The sequence below is a fragment of the Ornithorhynchus anatinus genome, chromosome 8 (assembly GCF_004115215.2).
Source record: "Ornithorhynchus anatinus isolate Pmale09 chromosome 8, mOrnAna1.pri.v4, whole genome shotgun sequence".
Lineage (NCBI taxonomy): Eukaryota > Metazoa > Chordata > Mammalia > Monotremata > Ornithorhynchidae > Ornithorhynchus > Ornithorhynchus anatinus.
Window position 1 is genome coordinate 37,524,184 of NC_041735.1, and position 23,502 is coordinate 37,547,685.

Here is a 23,502-nt window from a genome sequence, read left to right on the forward strand (position 1 = left end):
CCTGTCTATTCTTCACTCCGCTGCCCGGCTCATCTTCCCACAGAAACGATCTGGGCATGTCACTCCCCTTCTTAAACAACTCCAGTGGTTGCCTATCGACCTCCGCTCCAAACAAAAACTCCTCACTCTAGGCTTCGAGGCTCTCCATCACCTTGCCCCTTCCTACCTCTCCTCCCTTCTCTCTTTCTACCGCCCACCCCACATGCTCCGCTCCTCTGCCGCCCACCTCCTCACCGCCCCTCGGTCTCGCCTATCCCGCCGTCGACCCCCGGGTCACGTCCTCCCGCGGTCCCGGAACGCCCTCCCTCCTCACCTCCGCCAAACTGATTCTCTTTCCCTCTTCAAAACCCTACTTAAAAATCACCTCCTAAAATAATAATAAAATAATGTTGGTATTTGTTAAGCGCTTACTATGTGCCGAGCACTGTTCTAAGCGCTGGGGTAGACATAGGGGAATCAGGTTGTCCCACGTGGGGCTCACAGTCTTAATCCCCATTTTACAGATGGGGAACTGAGGCACAGAGAAGTGAAGTGACTTGCCCACAGTCACACAGCCAAGTGGCAGAGCTGGGATTCGAACTCATGAGCCCTGACTCCAAAGCCCATGCTCTTTCCACTGAGCCACGCTGCTCCTCCAAGAGGCGTTCCCAGACTGAGCTCCTCTTCCCCCTCTACTCCCTCTGCCATCCCCCCTTTACCTCTCCGCAGCTAAAGCCTCATTTTCCCCTTTTCCCTCTGCTCCTCCCACTCTCCCTTCCCATCCCCACAGCACTGTACTCGTCCGCTCAACTGTATATATTTTCGTTACCCTATTTATTTTGTTAATGAATTGTACATCGCCTCGATTCTATTTAGTTGCCATTGTTTTTACGAGATGTTCTTCCCCTTGACGCTGTTTATTGCCATTGTTCTTGTCTGTCCGTCTCCCCCGATTAGACCGTAAGCCCGTCAAACGGCAGGGACTGTCTCTATCTGTTGCCGACTTATTCATCCCAAACGCTTAGTACAGTGCTCTGCACATAGTAAGCGCTCAATAAATACTATTGAATGAATGAATATTCCTTACCAGGGAGGAAATGAGCACAGGAAAATACTACTAACAGTAGCGGCCTTTACGTGCTTACTATGTGCCAAGCACGCGTGCTAAGCATCGGGGTAGGTTTGAGATAATCAGGTTGGACACAGTCCCCGTCCCACAGTGTAGGGAGAAGGAAGAACAGTACGACAAGCAGCGTGGCCTAGTGGAAAGAGCATGGGCCTGAGAGTTGGAGGACCTGGGTTCTAATTATACCACTGTCCACGTGCTCGCTTCGGCAGCACATATACTAAAATTGGAACGATACAGAGAAGATTAGCATGGCCCCTGCGCAAGGATGACACGCAAATTCGTGAAGCGTTCCATATTTTTGGAGGAGCAGCATGGCTCAGTGGAAAGAGCCCGGGCTTTGGAGTCAGAGGTCATGGGTTCGAATCCCAGCTATGCCACTTGTCAACTGTGTGACTGTGGGCAAGTCACTTAACTTCTCTGTGCCTCAGTTACCTCATCTGTAAAATGGGGATTAAGAGTGTGAGCCCCACGTGGGACAACCTGATTCCCGTGTCTACCCCAGCGCTTAGAACAGTGCTTGGCACATAGTAAGCGCTTAACAAATACCAACACTGCTTGCTGTGGGAGTGTGGGCAGGCCACTTAGCTTCTCTGTGCCTAAGTCTTCTGAACTGTAAAATGGGGATTTAAATCATTCAGTCATATTTATTGAGCGCTTACTGGGTGCAGAGCACTGTACTAAGCGCTTGGCAAGTACAATTCTGCAACAAATAGCGACATAAATCCTCCTCCCTCCTATTTAGACTGTGAGCCCCATGTGAGACAGGGACCGGGTCCAAGCCGATAAGCTCGTATCTACCCCAGGACTTAGAATAGTGCTTGCCACACAAAGTTAAGCGCTTAACAAATACCATAAAACAAAGGTTATATGTGGTGGGCGCACTTGTTCGTCAATAACTTCCTTCTGTCTCTGGCTTGGGAAGACAGGCTCCAACTCAGGTGCTCATAAGAGTTCTTGCCTGCCCTCAGTAAACGCTCAAGAAACACCTACTGATCGACTGTCCTGGAACGGACACGGGGCATGACTCGGGGCACCCTGAGTAAGTGAAAGCAGTTTCGATTCTGACTCACTGTCCAACCTTCTTACAGTTACCCCACTGATCCAGGCATCCATCACTTCCTACCTTGACTCCTGCCTCAACCTCTCTACTGGCCCTCGGCCACCAGTCTCCCCTCTCCAAATCCACAGTTGGAGCCCTGTGATGATGCTGCCCTCATCAGTTTTCTAAAATGTCATTCAAATGTCAGACAAGCGTGTACGATACATGTACCCACAAGAATGAGATGGAAAAAAAATGGGTCATATGCACGACCCAAAATGCACTCACTTTTTCTTGTTTGGGAAATGGAATCCAAAACCTTCTTTCCTCTCTGGGTAATAGGGATTTCGCTTCTGTGGTCTTTTCTTCTTCTGTCCTCACAGTCCACTTACCAGAGCGGTCAATTGCTACCAGTCTCGCTCCAAATTTGTACCCTACAGAGGAAGTTGTGGATAATTTGAAAACAGATTATCTTGGTAGAGCACACCCCTTTTTCTCTTTAGATGAAGGCTTTAGCAGGGACAAGGTGTCCCGGATTAAGTAGTGGAAAGAGAAGACAAAGTGTAGGATAGTAGCAATGATACTGAGTGAGAAACAGGAGGGCCTAGTGGACAGAACCTGGGCCTGGGAGTCAGAAGGACCTGGGTTCTAATCCCAACTCTGCCAACTGTCTGCTGTGTGACCTTGGGCAACTTACTTAACTTCTCTGTGCCTCAGTTATCTCATATGTAAAATGGGGATTAAGACTGTGAGCCCCATGTGGGACGTGGTCTATGTCCAACCTGACTAGCTTGTGTCTACCCCAGTGCTTAGTACAGTGCTTGGCACATAAGAAGCACTTAATAAATACCAAAAAACAAACGCTGAGGGCACCATAGTGCACTGTGCTCGGGTGAGAGCCACTCAAGGGTTTGTTTTGGCATTGTGTCCCCTGAGTTCTTTTGGGCTTGGGGGAGGTCAGAGGACCCTGGCACCTTGTGCCTCTGTGGACCTGAAGTAGATCCACAGAAAGAAGGGCAGGGGGTGCCCAGGGCTTGTAGGAGGGAGGGGAGATGGGTCCACATGAACCGCTATTGGTGGTTGCCAGAAGATAGCCTAGGGAACTCAAAACAAAGTCCTCTTCGGTTCCGGACCAGACTCTTCTTGTATGCCGCAGGCAAATCGAGCATTTACCCTGGGGCTGAGGGTGTCGATGGCTATTTCTCCTCTGTCATGGAAACCCAATACAGCAGTGAGAGGGCCGGGTAAAATTTCATTTCTTGGCATCGAAGGAGGGTGAATTTTTTTTTTTTTTCCAAAAATTTCTTCAGTAAGGACACTGGGCCCCGGTGCCTCTGGGAGCCCATTCGGCCGAGATCTAACAGTTGGGACCTAGGAATCACTGGGTTAATAGAATGAGGCGTCCGTGAGCCAAAAAGGGATTCACACCAGGAATCTGGCTAGACTTCTGGGTCCCACCCGGTGGAGTCAACGAGTTCTGCTTTCATTCTGATTTGGAGGCTGAAGGGAGTACCGTGCAGAGGAGAGTAGGGCTCGTGGAAAACACACAACCCAAAAGACATCCGGCGAGGACACATCGGCAGGTGTACACACATGTTGCCCACATAGGCATCCCATATCCTCCACGTGTGTTCCCCCGGTTTTAGTTCCTCTCTCCAAACTTACCTGCATTGAGAGAAAGAGGCTGTATAAGCTTCACGGGCCTTGCCCCATGCACAGCTATAGGAGAGTTGTCCTCTCTTCCATCTTCTTAGCTCTTTCTTGGTACTGGCCCACAGAACTCCCCCACCCCTCGGGGAGGTGGAGGGCAGAGCTGGTTTCTCTGAGGACGAACACAGAAAGCAGAGGAATCCCCGTCAGCCCCAAATATGGCCATCTTCTACTTTTTACCCACACAGGTAACAAAAATCCAGAGGCAGCTCTCCCCACGGGAAACATCAAACCACCCAAAAAGCTCAGCTCTGACTTCCAGGCCCCGCAAGTGAACGATGCTAAAACGTCAGCGTGCCGGCTTGGAGACGAAGCTAGCTGAAATATTCCACTGGGCTCGGAGTCCTTAAACAGCGGAACACGATTTTAGCCCGCTTATGAAACAGCTTCATTATGATTAAGTTTTCAGTGCCCGGGGGGAAGTAACATTGTGGAGCAAAGAGGAGAGTTTTGCTCGGATAACTGAGCGGGGGCTCCGATCTTCCGAGAACCACCGAGCAGCCCATCTTCCAGGAGGAGGGATCCAAGGCCTAATCCGGTTCTGGCCCCTGACATACCGTTTTAATTTCTCCTTTCTCGGGGCCCTAAATAAAAGGGTTTCTTGCAGGAGGCAGAGCGAGTTGCATTTTGGGAGCTGGTGGGACCGGGGGCCGCTCGTCCTCCATCTCGCTCTCTCTCCCTCTCTCCCCATCTTAAACTCTCACATTTTTCTGGCACGCGAGCAGCCAGCCTGGAAGGGTTCCTTGGACGGGGAGTTGGGGATTGCAGCTGTCTTAAGAAGTCCAGCCCCGTGCAGCCCGTTACCAGTCCGCTCCCAGGCTTCCCGAGAGCAGCAGCAGCCGCCGCCGCCTGCAGCAGCATGGGCTTCAGAGCAAGCTATCTGCTCCTGGGCCTCTTCTCCCTCGTGCAGATCGCCGCCCAGCAGTCAGCGTCCAAAGCCTCAAAGGCGGCCAACTCCAGGAAAGGTGAGGGCCACGCGCACGACAAGGCGGCGTGGAGTCTGGGGGAGGGTGGGGGGCCGTCCGGTCGGGGAGCTAAGCACCTCAGAGGGACTGGCGGTGCACAGGCAGGGGTGGGTCAAAATTTCCAGGCCCCCGGTTGTTAGCAGCACCCGACCTCGACGGCTCTTGGAAGAACAGAGGCGGACCAGGGGTGGCATCACCTCTTCCCACCCCACGCCAACCCTCTGGGTTCCGGGGGTCCGACAGGCTTCCAGTTGACATCATGTCACGTCCTACAGAAGGCTGTGAGTGCAGATGCACGTGCAAGGGAACAGAACTGTGTCTTATGGAACCGGAGTGGACGGTGGTGAATTTTTACCCCCATCTCTAACGGTCAGATGTCTGAGGTTGGCCTTTCTTTCGTGCGAAACAGATCGATCCTTTCTTTCGTTTGATTTGTCTCCCTTCTGACAAGTCCCGGTTGCCCCCGAGCAAAGCATCTGCATCATCCTGAAGGGCACCGTGTCCATCTGCTGGATCTCCCTCACCTTTTTAACTGCTCCTTTTACTTCTCTGTGCCTCTTGCTCGCAAGAGGGGGAATCAGTGCTCGTGGGTTAGGACGGAGTCCCTCAGAGCTCTGAAGGACCCCACAGCGTATGAGCGGGCAGGCTCTATACTCTAATGCTCAGCTCCTGTTGTAGGTTTCATTAAAGTGATGAGGATCCAGGAGGAAACGTTACCAGTTGGCTTTTTGTTCGTTTGTATGATACCGGTCAAGTGCTCACTATGTGCCAGAAACCGTACTAAGTGCTGGGGTAGATACAAGCTAATCGGTCTGGACAACGTCCATGTCCCAAATGGGGCTCACGGCTCTAATCCCCATTTTACAGATGGGGGAACTGAGGTACAGAGAAGGTAACGTGTCCGAGGTCAAAGAGCAAGCAGTTGGCAGAACTGGATTAGAACCCGGGTCCTTCCTACTCCTAGGCCCGGGCTCTACCCACTAGGCCATGCTGCTTTTCAGTTTGTTCCGGTCTTTCTGTGCAGCCAAAATAGTTTGGGACGGCCTGCCGGAGATCAGAGGAGCTTCGTCTGCGGCGAAAACTAAAGGAAGCAGAGTGAGAAGCAGCGTGGTCTAGTGGATAGAGGCTGGGAGTCAGAAGGGCCTGGGTTCTAATCCCAGCTCCATCACTTGTCTGCTGTGTGACCTTGGGTGAGTCACTTAACTTCTCTGTGCCCCAGTTATCTGTAAAATGGTGATTGAGACTGAGAGTCCCATGTGGAACAGGGACTGGGTCCAAAGTGATGAATTTGTACCCACCCCAGTGCTTAGTAGAGTGAGTGCTTAACAAATACCATAAAAAAAAAAGGGAAATGCAAGTCCGGGGATGAATTTGAAAGAAGATAAAACCCAGAAGGCGGCAGAGCGGTATTTCGGTGTTGGCCTAGGATGGCTCCGGCTCCCTCTGCTGTCTTTTTGGAGCCTTGGCTTGGGATCGGAGTCCCTTCCCTCACAGTGAAACTCGTTCATCTGGCTTACTAAGGTCATAACCCTATGTTGTGACAACATGAACCGATGCCATGGAAATAAACTGGGACGTTACCAAGGCAGAATTCAGCTCTCGGACGGGCCAAAGACCGGAGGAAGGGAATTCGAATTGAGAGAGGGCAGGATTTGCAGGAAAAAAAAAATGCCTCAGGTTACATAAACTGTGGGGGGAAATTGGTCAAATATAAAGGAGTGTGGGTAGTAAGAGCATTATCTTTGGGTCAGGCTGGGGTTCCCTCCATAACACTGGATAACTCAATGACTGGGTCCCACAGCTTGGGGGATTCTTCCCCCATCCTGCAAGGGCACTTGAACAGGCTACAATCCTCCGAGCTCTATGACTATTTCCCTTCCCTCCTCTCGGTGCTTATGCTTGACTTCAGTTAAAAAAAAAAAAAAGTGGTAGATATGTGTGAACCAAAGCACTTAGCACATATTAGATGCTCAGTAAATACAACAGTGATTTGGAGGGCAGTCAGTAACTGAGATCCATAGCCCCTGCTTCATGCATTCATTCATTCATTTGTATTTATTGAGCGCTTATTATGTGCAAAAAGTGGTAGATGTGTGAACCAAAGCACTTAGCGCATATTAGATGCTCAGTAAATACAACTGTGATTTGGAGGGCAGTCAGTAACAGATCCATAGCCCCTGCTTCATTCATTCATTCATTCATTTGTATTTATTGAGCGCTTATTATGTGCAAAGCGCTGAACTGGCACTTGCCGACCTTCCTGTGTATCCCCCTCTGGAAGAGGACTCGCTTTTTTTTATGGTATTAGTTAAGTGCCAGGCATTGCGCTACATACTGGGATAGACGAGTTAGACTGGACACGGTACGTGTCCATCATGCAGCTCACGGTCTTAATCCCCATTTGAGGTCACTGAGGCCCAGAGAAGTAAAGTGACGTGCCCCACACGCAGACGCGTACAGAGCCGGGATCAGAACCCAGGTCCTTCTGACCCTCACGTCCGTGCTCTACCCACTAGGCCACATTGCTTCTGCTTATAGTCCCACCAAGTGGAGGCCCATGTACGAATAAACTAGGGGCCAGAGGAACTGGACTATTGATAGTGAAACAGAGAAATTCCTCCAGGGGAGAGGCTCCCTTGGCCCAGAAACCAAACTGCCTACCCCGTAGCAGAGAAATGCCAAATTCAACCACATCCGAAATACGAGTAACAGCTCAAGGGCTCAGCTGCAAGTCCTTATCAAGAGCTTCCACCGTCTCCTTCAGCCAGGGGAGGGGAAACAGGCCAGCCTGAACCTAGCCCATCATCCTCCTGCCCATCCCAAAGCCCACAGGCCTGGTCTGGATGCCCACGGGATGACCAGAGTGTGTCTCCAGGAGGGCACCGACCCCAGGGCACCCTTGGCTTCCCCAGTTAAACGTCAGCGAGACCCTTCACGTGCCCCAATTCCACACACGCCCTGGAACAGAACTCGCCTCGGGAGGAGCAAAGGAAGCAGTGAAGTATAGGGGGAGGCGGCCACCAGAAAATCTACTGGCTGGCAGGTGGGGAGACGCCTGTCGCCTGCCTCAGTTTACCTTCCTGGGAGGCTGTGATGTTAGGAACCCTCAGGGGCTGCTTCCTCTACAGAGTTCGGAGGAAGGGGATAGAGAGGGACAGTGACACTCCGTTGGGAAGCAGGGTGGCCCACTGGAAAGAACGAAGGGCCGCAGGTCAGGAGACGCAGGTTCTAATCCCCGTTCTGCCACTGGCCTGCTGTGTGGCCTTGGGCCAGTCATTCCAACTCCTTACACCTCGGTTTCCTCAACCGTTAAAATGGAAATGAGATTCCATATTGAGATAGGGGCTGAGTCTGATTTGGTTATCCTGTACCTTGAGCTTGGCTCAGTGGCTAGAGCACGGGCCTGACTGTCAGAAGGATCTGGGTTCTAATCCCGGCTCCACCACGTGTCTGCTGTGTGACCTTGGGCAAGTCATTTAACCTCTCTGGGCCTCGGTTACCTCACTTGTAAAATGGGGATTAAGAGTGTGAGTTTCATGTGGGTCAGGGACTGTGTCCAACCTTATTAACTTGCATCTACCCCGGCACTTAGAACAGCACTTGGCAAATAGTAAGTGCTTAACAAGTACCATTATTATTATTACTGTTATTATATTACTATTATTAAATCTCTGCTCCAGCACTCAGCACAGTGCTTAGCACAGTGCAAGCACTTCCATGATTACTAGACTATAACTTCTCTGCTAAAGCTTTGGCCGAGGAAAATATTCCAATATCTGCTAAGCACTGTGCTAACTGCTGGGGTAGAGATTAGATTCAGGTCAGACACCGCTCCTGTCCCACGTGGGTCTAAGGGAGAAGGAGAACAGGTACCGAATCCCCATCTGTAGGAGCAGCATGGGCTCGGGAGTCACAGGTCACGGGTTTGAATCCCAGCTCCGCCATTTATCAACTGTGTGACTTTGGGCACGTCACTTAATTGATCTGCGTCTCAGTTACCTCATCTGTAAAACGGGGATTAAAACTGTGAGCTCCACGTGGGACACTCTGATTACCTTCTATCTACCCCAGGGCTTAGAACAGTGCTTGGCATATAGTAAGCGCTTAACAAATACCATCATCATCATTTTACGGTGAGGAAAATAAGGCACAGAAATTAAGTAATTTTGACTACGGTCACAGAGCAGGCAAAAAGAGTTGGGATTAGAACCCAGGTCTCCTGTTTCCCAAGCCCGTGCTCTTTCTCCTAGCCCACCCTTAACGGATTGATTAAATTTCCTGGTCAAAATGAAGGGGCAGGAGAGAGGGAGGCCGGGAAGAGAGGAAAGTATGAAGGAGAGAAAGCGGAAGGGAGGCTTTTCCAATGACTGTCTCTTCCTATTTGCAAAGGGCGAGGTCAGCCTCACTCTGCCAACCGACGAGTGATTCCCGCATTTCTTAGTGGATAGAGCACACACCTGGGAGTTTCAGGAGGTCACGGGTTCTAATCCCCGCTCCGCCACTTGTCTGCTGAGTGGCCTTGGGCAAGCCATTTCACTTCTCTGGTTCTCAGTTACTTCATCTGTAAAATGGGGATGAAGACGGTGAGCCTCGTGCGGGACAGGGACTGGGTCCAACCCAATTTGCTTGTATCCACCCCAGCGCTTAGTACCGTGCCTGGCCCAGAGTAAGCGCGTAACGAATACCGCAGTCATGATCCTCTCCCTGTTTGCTGTCAGATGCCGTGAGCCCCAAAGTGATCGAAGAGCTCAAAAGCCAGATTGACAGCCTCGCCCAGGAGGTGGCTTTGCTGAAGGAGCAGCAGGCTCTCCAGACAGGTAGGAGCAGACACCCGCCTCCCCCACCCCCGGGGTCCCTCGTGGGCGGTGGGAGCGCCTCCACTCAGCTACCAGAGCCACCGGGTAGCAAACTGGTCCCCCACCTGCGATCCCCCCTGCCCCGACGGCCCCTAACCGGTGGGGTCGCGAACTGACCGGCCCCAGAAAGGAGAGTCAACGACTGCAAGTACCTCAGCCGGGAGCTAAACTCATTACACCCAGATGGCCAGGCATGGTTTTCCTCATTAGAAACTGTGGAAATGGTACCCGGCCTCTGACACGGGCAGGTTGGGGAGGGAGACGGGGGAGGTGCCCGCCTTGCTGCAGGAAGAGCATCCAGACACGCTGAACCACCCATCGAGGGGGAAGCGGAGGAACAGTAAGTTACCGTCCACCCCACGCCCTGTCCCAAACCTTGGCCCTGCAATGAGCGGGGCCATTTGGTGTGGCCAGAAGGAAGAGGAGCTGTGTGTTCAGGGGACTGGGGGGGGAGGGGGAGGTGCCACTCTCTAACCCCCAAGTCACCCCCACTGTCACTGTTGTTTGGTGCTCCCAGAGGGGACCCAGGAGAAGGAAATGGCCTCGATGATGCCTAGACTGACCCCACCCAGACCAGGGAGATCTCTCCTTTTTAGCCCGGCGATACTGACCATTGCTCAGTTTCTGTGGCAGGGGCTCCACTGCCACATCTTCCCAAGGGGTGGGAAGGAGGGAGGAGGGTTCATGACAGCTCCCTTCAGTCCTCCAAGTGAATCCATCATCCCTAGATCACGGAGCTGTGGGCCAGCCAGCTCACGTGAACAAGGAGCCACTGTGGATGGTGAGAACGGTTCCTTCTCTGAGAACACGGCTAGGAAGAGGGAGAGGGATAAAGAGAGAGACCCACCCATTCCAGATGACAAATTCCCATTAACCGGGGCCCATCTAGACAATGAGCAATATCTTAATCCTTTTGTACCTTAAAATGTGTGTGTTCCAATCACCCAAGTTCTCAAAGCGTAACTTTGTTGATAGCTTCCTCTTGCAGCTCTTTTGGATTCAGTTCCCAGAAAGGACCCACTGCGAGTTTCGAGTAAGATGTTCAAATTCCAGTCGAGAGGCGGAGGCTGAGTCTAAACAAACGAACGAGGATTAGGCTCGGGCTAATTACAGGGCAGCCAGAGGGAGGAAAACCCACACCTTCAACCCATAATTCATGGCAGGAGGATGTGTTTTAGCTGATTTTGTTGGCGTGGCTTTTTTCCACCACGTTCATTTTCAAAGGCCCGTAGCTCAGTTCTTTCCCCTCTCAGCTTGCTCAAACCTCTGCTGGGCGCCGAGGGCTCTCTGCCAGCCCAAAAGGTCGTGCTCCCTTTTACGGGTTCTTTTTCGTGGGAGGGGAAATGACGGCGGGACCCGAGGCCAGTGTTGGACTAAGGATCCTGGCTTGGGTCAGGGGTATGACTGGAGACTAAGGATCCTGGCTTGGGTCAGGGGTATGACCGGAGAAGGGGCGAGAGACCTCGGTGCCAGGGATTGGAGGGGCAGAACAGCTGACCGGGGGCCAACCAAAGCGGGCAAAGCCACTGGCACCCCTCAGGGCAAACATTCAGGTCTCTGGAGACTTTGGGCATCCCAAGTGACCTGAAAAGCGGTCCACTCCTCTCACCGTTCTCCCACAGTCTGCCTGAAAGGCACCAAGGTTCACCTGAAGTGCTTCCTGGCCTTCCCCGAGGCCAAGACCTACCACGAGGCCAGCGAGGACTGCATCTCACGGGGCGGCACCCTGAGCACCCCTCAGACCGGCGACGAGAACGACGGTCTCTATGACTACCTGCGCAAGACCGTCGGCAACGAGGGGGAGATCTGGCTCGGCATCAACGACCTGGCCGCCGAGGGCAGCTGGGTGGACATGGCAGGCGGCAAGATCGGCTACAAGAACTGGGAGACGGAGATCACCACCCAGCCCGACGGAGGGAAGGTGGAGAATTGCGCCGCCATGTCCGGGGTGGCGGTGGGCAAGTGGTTTGACAAGCGCTGCAAAGATAAGCTGCCTTTCATCTGCCAGTTCATGATCGTCTAGGCCCTGGGGGGGGGGGGGGGGTGGAGGCATCAGAAGAGATGACGACCGGGTGTGGGGGGGATGGGAAGGTAGGGGCTGGTCGGGGAGCGGGGTCGGTGCCCAGGGTAGGAAAGCTGCTGTAGCTCCAGGCCGGCTACTCCGCCCAGCACCAAGATGCTCTCCAGTCTCTCCTACCACTCATCTCTTCATTTCCTATTTGCAAATAAAGTCTATGCAGCTTAGTAACTGGTCGGCCCCAGGGAGATCCACGTTTAGACAGGAAAAGAGAGTGAGAGAGAGAGAGAGTGTGTGTGTGTGTGTGTGTGTGTGTGTGTTGGTGTGAGGGGAGAGACAGCCTAATGTGTCTCACTTAAGAGGGATACATTTTGCTTGCGGGGACCAAAGCGTTTTGAGATATGTTCAAGGAGTGGGTGTTCTAGGGAAGGATACGAAAAGGAGACATAAAATGATGAACACACACAGAATTTTATCTGAGGTCTGCATCATTTGAACTTCCCAAGGAAACGGTACCACAGCAACAGTCCAGGAAAAGGTAGGGAGGCGATGAGAAGGGACATGGGGAAAGAGAGACAGCGGGAGAGGAAGGCGAAGTGGAAGGGGGTGGGAAGATGAGGGTGTACCCAGAAGCCAGCTGCTTCAATCTGGTGAGTCGGCTACGATCGGAGGTAGGTTTTCTATGGCTCCTTACCTGCTCCCTGCTGATTTCCTTACCACCATTCACCAACCCTTTCCTGGCTGAGATCAGTTTCTGGTCCAATAGATGTTCTACATCTAGCAACAGCACCAAAGGATGTTGGGAGGGACTAATAATGGTCACCTTCCTGGAGATCTATCCCAGTGGGTAGAGATGGACTACCTACCTGCCCTCGCTTTCTCTCTAGTCACCCAAATGGCCGCCCATCAGGACTCCCTGCTGACCAGCTCATCACCTCCATCAGTCCTGCCCATCAACAGCCTTGCTATTCTCCCGAGCCAGGGTCAGACCACAACCCCCTCCCACAGGGTTACTCAGCCCCTCACAAACCCACCCAGAACCGGCAGAAGACTCACCTGTCAGATACAGGCTCCAGGCTGTGGGCGATGGAAACCAGCGAGGGTGGCATCTCCAACAGGGCCGCCAGGCCTTTCCCCTCCAAACTTTTGAGACCCAAGAATGGAATCTGCTGGGGAGAGGAAGCAGAAAGGGAAGAGGTTGAAGATATCTGGCTCCTTTATTGAAATTTCCTCATTTCTCACCCATATTTCGGTTTTTCCAGAAGTCACGCAATACACCCACTCCCTCCCCAGAAGCCCCAGTTTCACCCACCTCAGCCCTCGGCAGAGTTTGAACTCTGGACATCACCAATAGGTTTCCCACCCCTCCCACATGGCCCTGGCAGGTGGAGCTCAGCCCCCGTCACCCAAATGGAGCTCGGGTCACCCCGGGCAGAGGAGACAGTCTCGGCCGAAGGCACGACCACAGCCCTACTCGTAGGCCCTAAGGAGCCCACCGAGGACATGGCTGGTGGCCACCAGCACACCTGGACCCTGAAGTCCCTGAATAAGAAGCCAGCCAGGTGAAGGGGCAGTTGGACCGTGAAATGCTCTGTCGTGCATGTGCCTGTGTGTGAGGGTGTGCATGTCTGCACAAACACAGAGAACCTCACCAAACCCTTAGCTGAAGAACCCAAAGAACAGCTTACACTCAGGTCCTGTCGACAGAAGAGAGCAACCTATTTTGATTGTTGAAAACTCCTTTGCCTCCCATCCCGAATCTCAATCGATCGCTCTTCGACTGCTCTTAAATGTAGAAACGACGAGCACTGGTCCAGGGGCTGAAGAGTCCACCCCGTGCCTGAGAGCAAGTGCCTCAAAGGGTCGATTTTATCCATAAACACTGTCACTGGCCCTGGGATCCTGACCACACACATCACAGGGGAAAAGGGCCAGAAGTTCAGGTAACTCACGAGTTTCCCCTTAATAGATAGGGCAGAACAGAGATCGTGCCAGCCCCCGCTATTTTCTGCCTTTTCTCTGTCCCCCACCACCCTTCTCCCCAGGACCATAGCCCTAAAGCACGGAACTGAAGAAAATGGCTGGGGACACTGAAATGGACCTGATCTTCGCATCTCCTCCCTTCCCACGCTGGCCTGGGCAAAGCTCGGAGAGAGGCCAGCAGGCAGAGAAACGATCCAGCCCCAGCAGCGGCCTGCTCCCTTGAACAAATGGTTCGTTTCCCCGGTCGGCCAGGATTTCTCCCGGGTTTGCCGGCAGTGCCGGGGTTCTGTTAAGTCAGGAGCTCTTGCAACATTCTTCTCCCAACATTTTTCGACCAAGAGCTCTCCAGGACAGATGGATTCCATCTGCGAGGAATGGACACCCTCCCTCTCCCTCCCCATTGGATCCCTCCATGACACACGAGAAACCAAATACCCCCCAGCACAGGAAACGGCTGCTCTCTGTGTGGGTTTCAACCCAAGGACACTGACAAACAAATTCTGCCAAATTCTGCCTTGGGCTGGAAACAAGCAGCATGGCCTACTGGAGAGAGCACAGGACCTAGGTACTAATCCCAGCTCCACGACTTGTCTGCTGTGTGACCTTGGGCAAGTCACTTTTCGGAGCTCAGTTCTCCCTCCTAATTAGACTGTGAGCCCCCACGCGGGACACAGACTCAGTCCAACCTAATTAATCTGTATCTACCCCAGCACTTAGAAGACTGTTTGACATATAGTAAGCACTTAAGCACTTAATACCATTTAAAAAAAAAACCCAAAAACAAGGAGCCAGCGATTCTGCTCAGACTGGCTCACAGTGATACTAGAAGTTGTCACGATTCTTTCCGTGACACCTAGTTCTGAAGGGCTTAATTCTTCTGTGAGGAAATAACTCTCTGAGTTTTATACACCAATTGTTACTGGCACCATCTTCCAAAGTAATGGCAGAACTGAAAGAAAAGCCAGGTGTTCAGGTTCCCGGGGCAGTCTCTAAACAAAGCGACTAAGACAGATTTTGGATTTCAGTTGGGTCTCCTTGGAGAAGCAGGATGGACTAGGATTCAGAGGACCTGAGTTCTAATCCTGGCTCTGCCACATACCTGCTGTGTGACTTTGGGCGAATCATTAACTTCTCTGTGCCTCAGTTACCCCACCTGTAAAATGGGGATGAAATACCTGTGCCCGCTCCTAGACTGTGAGCCTCACGTGGGACAGGAACTGTGTCCAACCCCAGATTATCTTGTATCTACCACAGCACTTAGTACAGTGCTTGGCACACAGTAAGCGCTTAACGTGACTCACCATCATAATAACAACAATCGGCAGCAGCAGCTCTGCAAACAGAAGCAGGAGACAAATGAGAACAGTGCCTGCAGGGCATCAAACTAAATGCTCAGGGAATAAGCATGTTGAGGGCAAGAAGAGGAGCCACGTTAAAAGTGAACGAAGAATCAATCTGGAAAGAAGCATTAAACCGTAAACTGTTTCCATTTATTTGACCAGTGTAGCTTTCCTAACCTCAATTAATTAATTGCATTCATTGAGTGCCTGCAGGGCGTAGTGCAACACAGTAAGAATTACTTAAATTGATCTCTACCCTAGAAGAGTTTATAATCCATCTGGGAAGACTGACACTAAAATCTATTAGAGAAAGGAGGAGAAACGAAAAGGTGACTTGGATGTGAGCTAGTACTTGAACAGCAAGCACGGTCTGTACAGAAAGACTGTGAGAGGCACCTAAGGGCATGGGTGGGCGCAGAGTGCTGGAGAGGAATATAAATGAGGGAGAAGAGAGATTAATCAGGGAAGGCCACCTAGAGGAGTTGTGATTTCAAAAGGCTTCGAACCCGGGGAGAGCCGCGGGTGGTCTGTCAAGGGGCGGGGGCCGGCTCATGAAGTCGGGCCTCACGAAGCTGTAGGAGAGGAGGGTCAGGGCAGGATCGGGTCGGGGGGAGGAGGGAGGACTAAGGCCCGCATCCATGGAGGCTCCCCAGCTCCTCCGATGCCACTTAGATGCCTCCCCTCGGGCGGGCGGGCAGCCTGGCGGATGGCTCCTCCGCAGCCCACATCCAGCCGCACGTGGCTGACAGGACCCAGTGCCCACGGACTGGGCTGGGGCAACGTCTTCTTCGGTTCATCGGGGTTGACTCACTCACTCTTTCCTCTCGGCCCATTCGCTTCCTCCCCACATCAACACGTACAAAAACCATGCCAGTCATTTTACCCTTTGGAGGGAAAGCTGCTGAAGTGAGCATTTTAAGGGATTGCTCTCTCCAGGACTATTCATTGTGGGCAGGGAATGTATCTGTTTACTGTTAGACTGTACTCTCCCAAGCAGTGGTCTGCCCACTGTAAGCGCTCGATAAATACCACAGACAGACTGACTGGGCGGAGACATCAAAAGATTAATAGGGAAAAGCCCCAAACTTGAGCAATCCTGAGTGAGCGTGTGATGGATGAGACGGTGAGGGTTGGAGGTCACATAGCCTCCCGGAAGCTACTAACGGTCACCGGAGGGAGGAATCTCGACGTCAACTCTCTTCATTGGAGAGTTCAGTTCGAGTAGCTCAATCTGTGGATCGCGGATAGTCTTCCCCGACTAGGCCCTCATTTCCTCATCTCCCACTGCCTTCTGTGTTGCACTTGGATTTCAATCAATCGGTCACATTCGTTGAGGACTTACTTTATGCAGAGGATTGTACTAAACGCCTAGTAGAGCACAATATGACTATAAAACAGACGTTCCCTGCCCACAACGAGCTTACAGTCTAGAGATCTGCACCCTTTATTCACCCCCTTTCCCGCTTAGGTACGTAACTGTAATGTATCTATGTATATTAATTATATATTTATATTGATATTAATATCTGTCTCCCCTCTACACTGTAAACTCGGGGGCAGGGACGAGTTTACCTCTCTCCGCTAGACTTAACGAAGGCCCGTAATTCCAGGCCACTGGGCTGAGAATCAAGGGAGGGGTACCAGGATATTGTACTCTCTCAAGTGTTTAGTACAGTGGTTTGCACACAGTTAAGGCTCAAGTAAATAGGATTGAATGATTGACGAATGATGTTTACGGGGCAGGGTAAAGGTGGAGTTTGGCAGCCAACACCTACTCGTTCCTTTCCAGGCCACCAGCCAAACGTCCCAAATGATCTCCGAGGTAATCGAATCCTGAGATCGATCGCTGGATGTGTCCGTAGAATCTCCGGGGGGGCCGACCTGGGGTCCTCCTTGCCTTCCACCCAGAGGCACCGGGAAAGACTGAGTCAATGAGGGGAACACCCTTTCCGTCTCCCAGAAACAAGACTGTGGAAGAAACTAGATCTTTCAAGGAATGCCCTCCCTCCTCACCTCCGCCAAACTCTCTTCCCCTTTTCAAAGCCCTACTGAGAGCTCACCTCCTCCAAGAGGCCTTTCCAAACTGAGCTTTCCCCTTTTCCCTCTGCTCCCCCTCCACCCTCTGCTCCTCCCCTCCCCTCATCACTGTGCTCATTTGTATATATTACTTATTACCCTACTTATGGTCATAACGTTGTCTGGTTTTTGTTTCGTTCTCTTTCTCTCTGCCGTCCGTCTCCCCCGATTGGACTGCGAGCCCCTCACTGGGCAGGGATGGTCTCCATGAGAAGCAGCGTGGCTCAGTGCAAAGAGCCCAAGCTTGGGAGTCAGAAGTCATGGGTTCGAATCCCAGCTCTGCCACTTGTCAGCTGGGTGACCGTGGGCAAGTCACTTCACTTCTCTGTGCCTCAGTTCCCTCATCCGTAAAATGGGGATTAACCGTGAGCCCCCACGTGGGACAAGCTGATGACCCTGTATCTCCCCCCGTGCTTAGAACAGTGCTCTGCACATAGTAAGCGCTTAACAAATGCCAACATTATTATCTGTTGGCCAATCGTCCGTTCCAAGGGCTTGGCACAGTGCTCGGCACATAGTAAGCGTTCAATAAATACTATTGAATGAAAGGCCCGAAGGGGGGAACGTCGTCCCTATAAGGCAACTCCATACTTGGACCACGTGAGGGCACTCTTGGCTCACACAACACGAGGTGCCCCCCCCCACCCCCCCAAAAAAGACCCCAACCTGAGCCTTGGCCTGGGCATTTCAATCTTGCCAGCCCTGGGCACCCCTTCCCTCTCCACGCTGAAGCAATCCGGCCAGTTTCACCCCCTGCATTCACCCCTCTCAATTCAGACCTCGAGAAGCAGCGTGGCTCAGCGGAATGAGCCCGGGCTTGGGGGTCAGAGGTCACGGGTTCGAATCCCGGCTCTGCCACTTGTCAGCTGTGGGACTGTGGGCAAGTCCCTTCCCTTCTCTGGGCCTCAGTTTCCTCATCTGTAAAATGGGGATGAAGACTGTGAGCCTCCCGTGGGACGACCTGATGATCCTGTATGTACCCCAGCGCTCAGAACAGTGCTCTGCACGTAGTAAGCGCTGAACAAATACCGACAAATACCAACATTAACCCTCTGGCTCGTTCACTAATTGCCTTCTGAAAAAAAAAGATCCCTAGTTACCCCGGACCTGACACCCAGAGACAAAGGCGTTAGTGATGACGCGGACTTCAGGACGGACGAAACCCCGGTTAAACACCTCGGTCCAAAAGGTGAGTTGGGAAATAGGACGGTGTCTCCTTTAGTCACCGGCCTGACCACTAAAGCCTTCCGGCAGAACCGTAGGCGGACTAAGCCTTGTCGTTTGACCTTGGGCAAGTCGCTTCGCTCCTCTGTGCCGGTCTCCTCCTTGGTAAAATGGGGATATCTGTTGCCCCTCCTCCTTAAAATGCCAGCCCCATATGGATTGGGGAAGCAGCGTGGCTCAGTGGAAAGAGTCCGGGCTTGGGAGTCAGAGGTCATGAGTTCGAATCCCACCTCTGCCACTTGTCAGCTGCGTGACTGTGGGCAAGTCAACTTCTCTAGGCCTCAGTTACCTCATCTGTAAAATGGGGATTAAAACTGTGAGCCTCACGTGGGACAACCCGATTCCCCTATGTCTACCCCAGCGCTTAGAACAGTGCTCGGCACATAGTAAGCGCTTAACAAATACCAGAATTATTAGCAGGGACGTTGTCTGACCTGATTAACTTGTATATACCCCAATGCTCAGAGCAGTGATAGACACGCAGTACTTAAATATAATAATGATAAACATTATTAGACTGGGAGAAGGAAGATCTGGAGCAATTTTCAGACGGGCATTCCCATTGCGATGGGAGAGCCAGGTTGTCTGAGCCCATATCTGGCTGATACCCAAGTACCAGAATACCTTTGATCCGGGTGCTGGGAGTGAGCTAATTATGCCTGTCAGGCACCGTGAGCTCCTCAGGGGGATGTGCTTTCCGAAAGACGACGACTTCAGAAAACGCCTCCCTCCGATGCCCCTTTCTACCCACCTTGGCAAGGAACGTGCCCTCACGCTCGGGATCGGCTACGCACCCGGATGGGTTCGCCAGGGCACGTTGGAGTCTAATGCGGCGTCAGGCCTTCTTCGGCACTTCTCGGGGCCAGGGCCAGCCCCTCCGTTGGGCTCACAGAGTAGGAAGAGTGACTTCACACATATTTCTCGGGTTCTCCTCTCTGGGACTCAAGTCCCCCAACTGCCGCAGAATCTCCGCTCAAAGCCTTGACGAAGATAGAAATACTGGGGACATCCTGGCAACTGAGCAACCCGGAACAGCCAAAAATAAAGTAAGCAAACATTTGCACCCCAGGCAAGCAAGAGGAAAGTGCTAAAATGACTTGTTAGCTTAATCAATAATTGATTTCCCGGGTGCTTGTAGTTTTTGACCATCTGCCCTGCTTTCCGGGGGAGGTTTAATTTTCCAGGCCTCCTCTCCCCTCGCCAAAGACCAGAACCAAGCCTCTGGGCTGCCGTTGGCTCGTTGCCCGCTCCTCTGCCCGTCAACATCCAAACCCCACCGATGGAGTGCCTTCTGGGAACTCGGTAGTGATTCGGCTGCAACAAACTCAGAAAGAGAAAACGGACCTTGGGAGCCTGTAATCCAGCTCACTCTTGCTGGGCTGCCTCAAGGGCACCATGTAAAAGTGGATCCTGGGCATTTGCGACAGGAAGTAGTTAAAAAACTACCAAAAATCAAGATCTCTCAGGTAGGCAAAAAGCAGGTGCAATACCACGCTCGGTCACTCTGAGAAGCAGCGTGGCCTGGTGGCTAGACCATGGGCCCGGGAGACAGGGGGATCTGGGTTCTAATCCCTGCTCCGCCACCTGTCTGTTGTGTGACTTTGGGTAAGTCACTTCACTTCTCGTTGCCGCAACCGTCTCACCTGAAAATGGGATTAGGACTGAGCGCCCCATATGGGACACGGACTGTGTCCAACCTGCTTAGCTTGTATCTACTCCAGTGCTTAGTACAGTGCCTGGCACATAGTAAGTGCTTAAATACCATACAAAGCATTCATAGTTTAAGAAGTATTTGCAGCAGGTTGATTATTGCATCTTAAAAATCAATTTCACACTTGGAGAGAAAAATCAAAGGAAAGGTTTTCGTTTACTCAAAAGGTAACACCTCTTATCTGAAAAGCAGTGTGTAATGTAACTTTAAAATAAGCCAACCCCCAATCTCAGATAGAACGCTTGTGACCCATCAACACTTGTCTGACTTTTAAAAACATCCTGTGGTTTTTCACCTTCTATTATCAGAAGTTTGTTTTCTGCTCCTTTTGACAGCTCCACTCGGATGGAGCCGGGAGACGGGGGAGTGTCCAATGGGCTGTGCCCCGGGACAGATGGCAACTTTGGACACCCTTTTTGACCTGGGCTTCTTGAATAATTTAGCCTCAGCTCACTGACCCAGTCTCCTCATCTCTAAAAACGGGGTGACCCCGGGAGGGGACGGAGCCTCAAAATGAGCACAGAGTGATTAGACTCCTCTAGACTGTAAGCTCCTTTTGGGCAGGGATCGTGTCCACCAACTCTACTGAAGTGCTTGCTCCCAAAGGCTTAGTACAGTGCTCTGCACATGGAATGCACTCAATAAATATCACTGATTAAGTGAGCGATGGAAAACCAGACCTGGCAAGACAGAATCCTGGAACTGATCATCTCACATTCAGAACATTAATCCGGTAGGCCAACCTTCCATTAGTCCGCTCCTCAGTTTCCAGGGCAATAACCAGGATAGCCCGGGGCAGCAGTAGCCTGAGGAGGTTTCAACTGTTCCACAGCATAAAAATATCGGGACCTCAAAAAGAGCCTGCATGGTCAACTAAGGGGAAAAGAACGCCCCTTTTTCCAAGTAAACCTACCTCCTGACCCATCACCCACCAGAGGAGAGGCACCAGCGGAGCTGAAGCCCTCAAACCACATGGACTCCGGGCCCCTAGCGGCCCCCTGCAGTCTCCCCACGACACACCACAACCACGGTGGAGGATCCGTGGATCCTGCTCACTGTGAAGAGTTGAGAGGCAGGAGGCTTGGGAGGGATGGAAATTCAACCCCTACTTTCATAATAGGCAACCATTTAAAGAAGGGAAGTTGGGGAAGCTTGAAGGGTGACCTTCGTATATCTACCTAGCCGTCTGCCCTATACAGAGCCACTAAATTCAGTTAAGCATTTTAAACCGACTCACGAGACACGGTGAGGTTAAGAGTGTGTGCCTTATGGGTTACTTTTTCAAGTTTGTGGAGAAATGCCAGGAAATGCAGCCTTTTCAGATACGTCCCGATATGAAAGTACTTCCAAATTCTGCTTAATCAGAGAGGTGTGGCCTGGGGTGAGCTCTAAACAAGGAGGAGGGGGGGTTATGAAACCTGAGATCTAAAACAGCCTCCTCTCTTCCTGCAGTTCCACCCTCCCTCCAGAAACCTGTATGAAAGGTAGACCGTGGATACTTACACTCTCACTTTCTCCTGTGATTTCTAAAGGTGTCATTAAAAGGTGAGTGGCACCAAAAGACATTTGCACCCCTGGTTTCTAACGAATGAGCTGATTTGGTGCTCTAGGTTCAGCAGGGGGTGGCGCCTTGTTCTCATTCAGTAATGTTCCTTTCGGTTTCCTTGGAAATCATGCCATCACAGGTGAAAACATGATTCACTCCTGGTTTGGGGAATGAGCCTTGGGGCTTTCAGGACTTCAGAACTTTGCTTCCAAGAGGGCACAGCGGCTAAAAGGGGGAGACCAGAACACCCCGGTGAGGCCCATCCACTCCCAGCATCCTTTTCCAACAAAGCCATTCCTGAATCAGGTCAATGGTCCATCCAGCCCAGCCTGATGGGAGGGAGCCGAAGGGGAACAAATCCTTTTGTTCATTAACTTAACCAAATGCTTCGAAAGTTTCTAACGTCTCTAACGTCACTCTCTAATTACTCATTATGGACGGATGGTCCAGGAAAATGACCCCAACCTTTTATGAGAAGCAGCATGGCCTGGGACTCGCAAGAACCTGGATTCTAAATCCGGCTCTGCCATGTGTCTGCTGTGTGACCTTGGGCAGGTGATTTCACTTCTCTGGGCCTCTGCTACCTCATCTGTAAAATGGGGATTAAGACTGTGAGCCCCATGTGGGACAGCGACTGTGTTCAACCCGATTTTCTTCTATCCGCCCAGCGTTTAGTAGAGTGCCTGGCACATAGTAAGCGCTTAAACCCAAACCAGGGAAAGAGACTGAGAGCCTTTAGAGTGTCTCTGCAGGGTATGACTGTAAGCCTGTCAAAGGGCAGAGACTGTCTCTGTTACCGATTTGTACATTCCAAGCGCTTAGTACAGTGCTCTGCACATAGTAAGCGCTCAATAAATACTATTGAATATGAGCTGGATACGACATGGGGTGGGGAGGAGGAGTTGATGTTCTCGAGCAGGTCCCCTTCGGCGTGGGGGGAGCCCCTGGAGGAGAAGGACAGGGACCACCTCACGGGAAGGGGCTTGAGAAACTCTCAGCACAGAGATTAAAAATCCAGTTCTCATCCAGGGGAGGTTTGGCAGCCATCCTATGAGAGGCCCCCTCACCAATCACAGAACAGCCTGATGGATGACGGGCCCAAAACACGCTGGCTTAAGCCTGACCTGAAGTCTGACTGACCTGACCTAAACAGGACACCATCATCCACCCCCACCGGTAACTTGGAAAAAGAGCCCTCGTTGCGGGGAAAGGGGCTGAACCCAGAGATCAGCAGATCCAGGATGTCAACCTCCTGTCACCGGGTACACACAGGGCTGGGTCCGCATCCGGGGGATGGAGGGTGAGAAGCCAGAGTGACTGGCGCCTTGCAGGAAGGAAGAGGAAAAAGATCAATACAGTCCTGGACCTTCCTTGGCTCTCCGCAAGCCCCGGTCAGAGTCCAAAATCCATTTGATCACTGGAGACCCAAACGTCTGGGGAGACAGTCTGTCCCAGTCGCTGCTTCGCGTTGCCGCCCAGGCGGAGTTGAAAAGCATCGACTCTGATGGTGCGGTTCTCCGGATGGAACCTCTCAGAGGCGGGGGAGCTGGCGGGCCCGGGCTCCACTCCCACAGAGCAGAACTAGGATGGGCATGAGGTCAGAGGAGGAGGAGGGACGAGGGGCTCTGGGAGGCAGTTTGAGGGGCAGCCTCTGCTGTGATTATGTGGCCTCCCACAGGGTGGTCTAATCTCTCCTCCTCCCAGAGGCCGGTTCCAACCCAAATCTGGCCCGGAGTAATCCCGTGGAGGCCAAAGACCCCCCCGAGGGTCCGGGAGCTCTGAGACAGGGCAGAGAAGGGATGAGCCAAGGGAATCTGGCAGGGCCAACATCAGAACTCACAAACTCCTCTTGCTTAGCCACAGTCGCTCTCCACGATCCTACCCAAGACGGCAGGTCAGTGTCACACTTTGTATGAGCATGGAGCTT

General features: G+C 52.2%; 1 protein-coding gene, 2 long non-coding RNA genes and 1 other non-coding gene across 4 annotated transcripts; 2 read left to right on the forward strand and 2 right to left on the reverse strand.

The window, feature by feature from the left end:
* Positions 1–1,301: 1,301 nt before the first annotated feature.
* Positions 1,302–1,408, forward strand: LOC114813928. The gene has a single exon (XR_003761672.1). It is a non-coding gene; the product is annotated as a U6 spliceosomal RNA (small nuclear RNA).
* Positions 1,409–1,913: 505 nt separating this feature from the next.
* Positions 1,914–9,322, reverse strand: LOC103170006. Its single transcript, XR_485912.2, has 3 exons — positions 9,280–9,322; positions 3,813–3,969; positions 1,914–2,581 (listed from the first exon to the last, which is right to left on the reverse strand). It is a non-coding gene; the product is annotated as an uncharacterized LOC103170006 (long non-coding RNA).
* Positions 4,590–11,926, forward strand: CLEC3B (C-type lectin domain family 3 member B). The gene is made up of 3 exons (XM_003430453.5): positions 4,590–4,822; positions 9,541–9,639; positions 11,301–11,926. Exons 1-3 carry the CDS (start codon positions 4,717–4,719, stop codon positions 11,699–11,701), a joined length of 606 nt encoding a protein of 201 aa, XP_003430501.3. The 5' UTR covers positions 4,590–4,716; the 3' UTR covers positions 11,702–11,926.
* LOC114813851 lies at positions 9,350–21,778 on the reverse strand. The gene is made up of 5 exons (XR_005660290.1): positions 21,533–21,778; positions 19,070–19,298; positions 12,752–12,861; positions 10,598–10,751; positions 9,350–9,383 (listed from the first exon to the last, which is right to left on the reverse strand). It is a non-coding gene; the product is annotated as an uncharacterized LOC114813851 (long non-coding RNA).
* Positions 21,779–23,502: the final 1,724 nt, after the last annotated feature.